The sequence below is a fragment of the Bubalus kerabau genome, chromosome 22 (genome assembly GCF_029407905.1).
Source record: "Bubalus kerabau isolate K-KA32 ecotype Philippines breed swamp buffalo chromosome 22, PCC_UOA_SB_1v2, whole genome shotgun sequence".
Classification (NCBI taxonomy): Eukaryota; Metazoa; Chordata; class Mammalia; order Artiodactyla; family Bovidae; genus Bubalus; species Bubalus kerabau.
Genome location: NC_073645.1, coordinates 24,388,116 through 24,397,626, shown reverse-complemented (window position 1 = coordinate 24,397,626; position 9,511 = coordinate 24,388,116). Strand labels below are relative to the sequence as shown.

At 39.4% G+C, this 9,511-nt stretch overlaps 1 protein-coding gene across 3 annotated transcripts in view; it reads right to left on the bottom strand.

Annotated features, from left to right (window-relative positions):
• Positions 1-3,132: 3,132 nt before the first annotated feature.
• The window catches only part of SLF2 (SMC5-SMC6 complex localization factor 2), a 41,318-nt gene continuing 34,939 nt past the window's right edge, over positions 3,133-9,511 (bottom strand). For all 3 annotated transcript variants that reach the window (XM_055560623.1, XM_055560624.1, XM_055560625.1), the window contains exons 19-20: positions 8,433-8,501; positions 3,133-6,400 (exon numbers count right to left, since the gene is read on the bottom strand). In XM_055560623.1, coding sequence (XP_055416598.1) covers positions 6,365-6,400; positions 8,433-8,501 — 105 coding nt within the window. In that variant the 3' untranslated portion in view covers positions 3,133-6,364. The remainder of the gene's footprint in view (positions 6,401-8,432; positions 8,502-9,511) is intronic.

Below are 9,511 nucleotides of genomic sequence, written 5' to 3'. Positions count from 1 at the left end.
AGTGCAAGCTGGGAAGACCAGGAGACACATGGCTATGAAAAGTAAATCTGCAGTCCTTGTGGGAAAGTGGGCTGGGGATAGTGGGAGGGAGGGCAGGAAGACTACCACCTTATGGTAAAGACAGCAGAGAAATTAAAGGGCAGGGGCCCAGGGGGCTAAGGGACATAGCTCCTCATGTTCACATAGAACTCAGTGCTGATTTAGGTACCTCAGGTGGCGGCAAGTAGGCCAACATGGTTTGGTCAGTTCAGCATTTAACTCACCTACACTCTACATGAGGCAAGCCTTTCTCCTCTAAGGTGCTCTGATGGCTGACTCAGAATCTTACACATTTTTAAATAAACAATGTATAAATCACAATGCTGAATTCTAGCATGGAATGCTAAACTGTAGCTGGGCAGTTACTTCACCATCTCTGATAATATAGATTCAGACCAAATCCATTTCTCTCTGCTGTCCTCCCACTTCAATCTCTGAACTTAATGTGTGACAGGAATTAATGGAACTTTCTATAGGAAGCCCTTTTGATTGATAATACTCCTCTCTGCAAATCAAGTATAAAATATGAATGAGGGGATAGTGACAATGGAAGAGACAAGAAATCAAACCAAGAAATTAACCTCAACTTAGCCATGAATCTGAATCTGGGGACACAAGGTCATTCTTTGTGCAGATTATTACTTACCCTCAAAGTCACTACCCTGGCAGCTTCATAGCTTCCTTCATAGCTTCATAGGGTGGCTATGAGAGGACCCCACTTGAAAAGATTCTAGTGTACTTCACACAGAACACAAATGTGGGTCTTGTTGTTGCTAGGTTATTCTCCCCAACTAGGCTATAAGAAAGTGGCAGAGGCCAGTGCTGGTTGTCCTCAGCCACCTATACACCAGTGTTTAGCTCCAGGATTTGCACAGACCGAGTTCCTCACTGTAGCAGGGGTCCTGGGTGAAGGTATGAAGTCCTGAAACTTGAGCACAGGTTCCCTAAGAGAACTCTGGCCTAGTCACGCTGTCCTGCTTCGCCGTTCCCTGTGGCAGCACTTCCGTTCCGGTCTTGCCCTCTCCACCTCGTTTGCCCAGCACTCTCCCTTGAGGCGGCGTGACCTTTATTTTGTGTGCATACAGCTCTGGCGCTGCTTCAGCAGGCAGTCACCAGTGTAACAACGTAGTCTCACTATTCCAGTGCCTCAAGAGCCTGTTCTGCCTGTTGCTTTTCCTTCCAGCTGGTCATCTTGGGAGTCAAACCCAAAGCTGGGCCTTCTGGTTTGCCCTCTGATTCCAGCCTGGGGAATGGTTAGCAAGGAAAAGGGAGTATCAGGACATGTCCACATAGGATGGAAAACCATCACCCACCACCCCGTCCTCAGCTTTAGAATGCTGAGTTTAGGGGGAGGGGGAAAATCACAATTTTTTTTGCCAGCAGGGACAAAGCAGGACAGAGCAGCCTCTGGAGCTCCCTGTATCAGAATAGAGAACACATACACTGTAATTTTAAGAGATATGGTTTGCTCAGAGGACAGTGAACCCCAAAATACTAAGATCAATTTTAATTATCATCTGAGAAAAGCCTCAGATTAAAACTAATAACAGCTATTATTTATTGAAGTTCTTGCTTTATGCTAGACATTTGGCTAAGCACTTTTCACTCCACTAGCTTACTTAGCGCTCACTAATCCTGAGGTAGACACTAACAGATGAAGAAACTCAAGCTCAGAAAAATAACTTGCCAAAGATCACATGGTTGATACCGTGAATCTGGGATCTGAGGTCAGGACTAAGGGCAAGGGCAAGGCGCTTATCTTGGGCAAGGCTGTGCTACCTGCCTCCCAGTTAAGTACTTGAGGCAGTGTCTGTTTTTGCCTAGGCTGTGGCTCCCCACCCCAGTTGGAGAAAAGTGCTCACAGGTGGTCAGTTCAGTTCAGTCGCATCCAACTCTTTGCGACCCCATGGACTGCGGCACACCAGGCTTCCCTATCCATCACTAATTCCCGAAGCTTACTCAAACTCATGTCCAATGAGTTGGTGATGCTATCCAACAATCTCATCCTCTGTTGTCCCCTTCTCCTTCCGCCTTCAATCTTTACCAGCATCAGTGTCTTTTCCAATGAGTCAGTTCTTCGCATCAGGTGGCCAAAGTATTCGGAGTTTCAGCTTCAGCCTCAGTCTTTCCAATGAATATTCAGGACTGATTTTCTTTAGGATCAACTGGTTTGACAGGTGGTCAGTTTCCTCTTAACCAGCCCATCAGAAGAGAGAAGGAAATACTGGCATGGTTCTGGAACCCGAGGCCTCTGGCAATCATGCCTAGTCCTTCTGTGAACTTGGGAGAACAGTTTCTCCTGTGAGGTCGGCTCAGCCTATGTCTCCCTTTGGCTGGCACGAAAAAAGTGTAAGTGAAAGTTGCTCAGTCGTGTCTGATTCTTTGTGACCCCATGGACTATACATTCCATGGAACTCTCCAGGCCAGAATACTGGAGTGGGTAGCCTTTCCCTTCTCCAGGAGATCTTCCTAACCCAGGGATCAAACCCAGGCCTCCTGCACTGCAGGTGGATTCTTTACCAGCTGAGCCACAAGGGATGCCCTCAGCTGGCATATCCAGAGCTATATATCTGCCTGGCAGGTTGGAGGTGGTCCTAAGCTCTGCCTCTACTCTGCATGGCTTCCCCTTTTTTTGCCCTGAGCTCCAGAAAAAGGAAGCCAGGCCAAAAGTATTCTTTTCCAGTCCTCTTTGCCTAATAAAATACCTTCACCTGGACTTCAGAAGGTAAGTTTCATGAGAGATCTTTGTGTTGTTCACCACTGAATCTTAAAAACAGTGCCTGACATGCAGTAGCAATACAGCTGTTGAATGCTTGTACTGAATGAGGTGATGTAAGAAGGAGATGATCACATTTCCAATGGCAGAGTATATAGCAAATTAACTGGGTATGTAACAGTGAACTGTGTACAACTATGGGGTCAACATGGTTCCTTTCCAGAAAGAGGAAATATCAAACTAAAAAACTGACTGAAGAATCCAATCCAAGAGGAAGAAATAGGTTTAAAAACCAGGTGGGGCAAAGGAAGAAACAGGACGTCCCAGATACTTAACCATCCCCACTCCCAAACAAATATTACCAAACACGTGTTCAAACTGAGAAAAAGCCATTTTAATAGCAGACACATACATTCATAGGACTTTAAACAAGACGTAGTATAAAATCTGTTAAAAAAAAAAAAGGGGGGAAGAAAAAGGAAATCTGCATTTACCTGTAAACTTCCTAAAAGCTGGTGGATTACCTGGCTCACAGGACTGCCCAGAGAAAGCAAATGCACAGATAATGAGGTGCGCCGACACTGTTGATGAGTAAGAAATAACCGCAGATCACACGCTACATGCCCAAGCCACCTGTACTCCAACGTGCCTTCTAAAGAGACAAGCCAGAACGGTCCTCCTCTAATTCTCCAACTCAGTCACTCGCTAATGGGTCACCTCTTCAATTTTTATTTTAATTTCAAAATTACTCTTGGTTTAAAGACTCCACACATTATTACTGGCCCATCCCCACCAACTATACTTATTTTGACAGATATAAAAATGAAAATACTCCAACTGAGCCTGGATGACAACGCACCATTTTCTCCTACGTCCGGGGAGATTTTTGTGAAGTCAAAAGCAAGCTGTTACTTGTATTAAAAAACAAAAACAAAATGCCAACCTTCTAAAAGGTGACAAAGGCACCATTGCCATCAGGAGAGAAACAGAAAATGTACAAATATGACTTTACTGCTACATAGATGCATTTTGTGCATGGAAAGCCTCTTCACTTAACATGATATAACCAACAGAATTATACTTCAGGATAACAAGAAAAGCAGTTTAGATAAGGCAAACAGTTACACACAAAAGCATAAACACTTACAAGTACCTTAAGTTTCAGCTTGCAATAAGGGCAATAAGTTTGACATACAGATCCAGAAAATTAGACAAGGTGATTTTTGACACAGTAATATTGCCAAACACACCACCTCTCAGTGCAAGCTTTGTTTGCCAAGTCCAAAAAGTGACCTGACATTCTCTGTGCAACAAACATATTCGCCCCCCACTACCATCCCATTCACAGGGCAACAGCAGCAGGAGGGAGACAAAGCATGGGGACTCAGAGGGTGAAGGATAATACTTGATTTGGGAGAAAAACCATGGGCTACTTGTGCTAAAGAGACTCACAAAAATTTCTGAGAGCCCCAATGAAAATACTGTTGGAATATGACCTGGAGACTAAGGCTATCTACCAAGTCATAAATATAACGGTTCAAATTGATGTTCGGCCATTTATTTTAAAGGGACAGATGAACTTTTTTTCCAATGGAGAGAGACAATTAAAAATAGAGATTTCTTATTGGAACTCCTAAATAAAACGTATCAAAGTGGTTTTAAATTTGATGAGCAGTTATCTGCTGAAACTGCAATACAAAAGGGTCACTTTAAAAAAAAAACACCTGAATAACCCACTCGTTCCCCCTTTCAATGTACACGATTAGAAAATATTTACACACTGTAATTACAAGCAATATAAGCAGTATTTTATACTTTGAGATATTGTACACTTTACACAATGCAAAATGAGAAAAATATGAACACTTATAAAATTACACACAAATAATGTATATGTACAAAATATTAAATTACAGAGAGTGAAAGCCCCCACTGTTGGGCAGATAGATGCCAGAGTTTCAAGCTTCTGTCAATATAACTCTTTGTATCTATCTCATTAACCATAAGTGGCATTTTCTAACAATACCCTTGAGAGGTAGTATCAAGATAATAATATTCTTACCAGTAAACGCAACACAGAATAAAACTTTTGTTGGTCTGACTCTTGAAGCCTCATTCAGTCAGGGTTCTTAGGGACTAGATTAACTTAAGTCTTCCCTATAAAATCTCTAACTGCTCAATGTTTGACATGGGCTCAAAAGTTACTATTTTAAATGAAAATTTAAGATAAAATGCTTTTTACTGCTAAGCCTCAATTAGAGGTAGAAAGCTATTTTTCAAAATTTATTTTCTCCCCTCTCAAACTATAAACATCAAGTCCAAATCCCTTCCCCTTCATCCTTATCCCACAACTGGAGGCAACAGAGTGCTCAGGAGAGCAGTGTCATCCAAGTCAATACTGAAAGAAAGAAAAACAAAGCTGGCATCATCTTTCAGGAAACCAACTCTCCTAAAGGGACACTCAGTCAACAAAAGAATTCTTCAGTTAGCTAGTAAGAGTCTATTACTACCGAAGGCTTCAAAGGGCCCTGGGCTAAGACTAGCATGTGCATTTCTCCTAACCCTCCACCATTGAAACCAAAGGATGGCTTTCCAGTGTTTAAGAATTTAGAGCAGCTGTGGTTTTCAAGTGCAACAAATTTAAAATACAAGCACGCACACACATACATACATACACACGCGTGCGCAGTGTACCAAAGAATAAATGTTATTCAGGTCTCTGCTAAGGTTATATCCTCATGAAAGTAAAGTTTTTGGAAACCTGTTCAGACCTTTAGCTTTTACAATACAGACTTCTGAAATATGGCTACGAAGGGCCAGAATTCTAAGATTTAGCCAAGATGCTAAGATTTAACCAGTATTAAAAAATATATAAACGCATGTAAAATAAATCCAAAACAAACAGCAGATGTATGTTTTGGAATAAAAACAAAGCCACTATTTTATAGCTTAAACTCTTCCCCTTAAGGGGATCTGACAAGGTACCAAACTTCTGTTTCTCAACTGTTTGTTTAAATGTATTTTAAAAACCCAACAGATTTATAATCTTGAATAGTGAAGAAAAATGCATGGATTAAAACACCCCAGTGGTTTTACAAGAGTAACAGAAAAGATTTATCCTTTCAATTATTAAACTCAGTTTTAAGCTTTCCCCTTTGAGTCATAAAATAACTAAAAAGGAAAATTAAATCAAACTGGAACTTGATCTTGGTTTCCAGGTCCAGCTTTTCAAGTTGGTCTAAGCCCTTTCTTACATACTTCCTGTGATTATCCAAGTGCTGCAAATATAATCCAAAAAAAAAAAGATAACAGGCTTACAATTTAACAAGAGTAAACAGGGGAAGGTTAGATATGCAACTGTCAGCTGCTTCTACCTCTCCCCTCTCAAGGAATTCTTCTCTTTTAAAAGGCCAGTTGCTGTAATTAATCAGATTATATTTCATATCTGCTTCAGAAATGGCAATTTCTTCATTACCAGCTTAATTCTAGATACTCAAGTAGCACATCTGCTGCACAGTTCTTAGCTTTCCATTGGATTCTGTAGTATTCCTTTAGGAAAGGCTCTTACTGAATTTCTCTTAGTTCATAATTTTTTTGTTGCAACTCCTGTTAAGAATCTGGTACCCAAAAGTCATGAAGTTGCCCCTAGAAAAGGGAAGGGAAGGAAAAAAACAGGATAAAGGAAAATCAGATTATGAATTAATCCATATAAAACCACTAATCACCAGACAATGGGCTTTGATAATGAAATTAATAAAATGTTGACATAGTACATTTCTCTGATAATTTATCGTAATCAGATTCAAGTTTCACATTTTATAGTCTAACAATTTAAACTAAGTATAAATTAGTACAAGATGTTTTCCTCAGCAACACACACAGGTGGAGGGATGTATTTTAAAAGATTAATGAAAACATTAAGCTGATTAACAAAGTTTTGGTATTAAATTCTTTTGTTTTAATGCTACATCAGCAAAAAAGGCTGGCCTAAAAGAAGTCTATGGAGATTAGTAACTAAAACAGGAACAACAAAACATTAACATAATATTTCTCGAAGACTTCTGTGTTCCTGTTACTTTGATACAATCCCATTTATTACTGTGGTTGGTCTGTAAATAAACAGGATGGTAAACTTAATAGCAAGTGTTTAAACAATGCCCTTCTTATGGAAAGTATCCTTAGACATAATACCAAATCCCTAAGTGACAAAAGAAAAAAAAAACAAAACTGGACTTTATCATAATGAAAAACTTCTGTTCTTTGAATAACATCATCAAAACAATGAAAGACAACACAGAGAATGGGAGAAAATATTGGCAAATTATGTACCTCATGGGGGAATTTATATTTAGAACATATGCAGAATTCTCACAGTTAAAAAAATGGACAAAGGATTTGAATAGAGACTTCTTCAAAGAAAATGTGTGAATGGCCAACAAACACATAAAAAGATGCTCAACATCAGGGAAATGCAAGTTAAAATCACAATGACATTCCTTGTCCCTATGTCTATATCTGAAAAACAGATAATAACAAATGTTGGCAAGAATGTGGAAAAACTGGAAACGTCAAACATTCTGGTAGGAATGTAAAACAGTGCAGCCACTTTACCTACACACAAATGTTCATGGAAGCAGTATTCACAACAGCCAGGAAGTGGAGACAATTCATAATAAGTAGACACAGAAAAGCAGATATATAAATCTACTAAGTAGATATATAAAATATGATATATGCATATAGTGGAATATTATTTGGCAATACAAAGGATATACAACATGCCAAACATGCATTAACTTAACATTATGTTATGTAAAAGAAGCCAGTCGTACAAGACTACATCATATATGATTCCATTTGTATGAAATATAAAGAATAGGCAAATCTATTTAGACAGAAAGTGGATTAGTGGTAGCCTAGGGCTTGCGGGGAGTGGGGATGGGAGTGCAGGTGCCTGGGGAATGAGGAGTGACTGCTAATGGGTATGAGTGTCACTTTTTGGAGTGACAGATGTACTAAACTGTGGTGATGACTGAACTGTGCATATACTAAAAAAATACTGTATACTTTAATTGGGTGAAATGTATGACATGTGAATTTTATCTCAATAAAGATATTAAGAAATACTCCACATGAAATAAACACCATTGGATGCAATGCAACATTTTAAAATCGGGTCAACCACCTTTGAAAATAAATTAATGAATATAAGAACAAACAAAAATTTTAAAAACATACATAAAGGAGTATATTGGAATTTTCAGTTTATCTTAACATATCTAGAAGTAAGTACTTTGTCATGCTTTTTTAGAACAGTATGAAGAAATAACATCATCAAACCAGTCAATCCTAAAGGAAATCAACTCTGAATATTCACTGGAAGGACTGATGTTAAAGCTGAAGCTCCAAAACTTTGGCCACTTGATGCGAAGAGCCAACTCATGGAAAAGAACCAGATGCTGGGAAAGATTGAAGGCAGGAGGAGAAGGGGACAACAGAGGATGAGATGGTTGGATGGCATCAGCGACTAAATGGACATTAAGTCTGAGCAAACTCTGGGAAATGGTGATGGACAGGGAAGCCTGGTGTGCCGCAGTCCATGGGCTTGCAGAGTCAGAAACGACTGACTAAACAACAACAAATTGAGAACAAATAAAACTGTTTAATAAAATGACACCTGAGTAGGCCGACAGTTCTGTATTATTTCCTGCCATTTTCCATGTATCCTGGCAACCAAGTCTTTTACCTTAAAAATACAAAGAAGGGGAAAAGAGATCAGATCAAAACAATTTAAGACTTGACACACAAGACCTGATAATTGTGACAGACCCACCCCCAACAACTCAATGTAGTTTCTATCAAGAAAGAAGAAACTCCTCAACTTCTAGAGGGGTTTTCAAGTCACAGTGATTAACTAAGACTGTTCTTCATCAGTATGTCTAAGATACTGAATGCTTAGGACTCCATTTTCACATTAGTTAACTAAAGATCATCCAAAAAAACATATTTTCTGCCTTCAAGACACCTATTTTCAACTCACTGGCTTCTGAACACCCAACAGGAAAGCTAAAGAGTAGGCTTTCCACTCTTACAGGACCCAAGGCTTTGGTTGTTCCTTGCCTTTCAAGTTCTATTTGATTCAAGGTCACAAAAGAGGGTTGTTATTTGTTCCTTTTCACATTATCAGGAGATCCAAAATTTAGAGTTAAGTCTCTCTAGGTTCTGCAAAGTATAGATGACTCGTGAACAATGTGGGGGGGTTAGCGGTGCCAAGTCCCTGCACCATAGAAAACCCTACTGCTATCTCAGCCTCAAAAACAAAAGTGATAAATAATGACTCACTCAAGAGCAGGAAGTGAGATAGTTTGGAAAGAACGAAAGGTAGACTGCACAATGAATCCTCTTTACATATAAATACCTGATGCATTCCTACATTTGAAGGTCTAGTAAGTCTTTGTATGAAACTCAAACTTTCCTACCACACTAGAGGATTCTCAATTAGTTCTCAGACATGACAGCCTGACAAAATATTTGTATGTATTTATGTATGTCTATTTTGGGCTGTGCCATGCAGTATGTGGGATCTCAGTTTTCTGACTAGGGATTGACCTCGTGCCCCCTGAAGTGGAAGTGTGGAGTCTTAACCACTGGACTGCCAGGGAAGTCCCAGCAAAATATTTTAAAAGGGTCAGGAATTTTAGAGTTGCTTTAAGTTTATAAAGTAAACTGTAAGGTCTGCTTTTTTGTCCATTTACA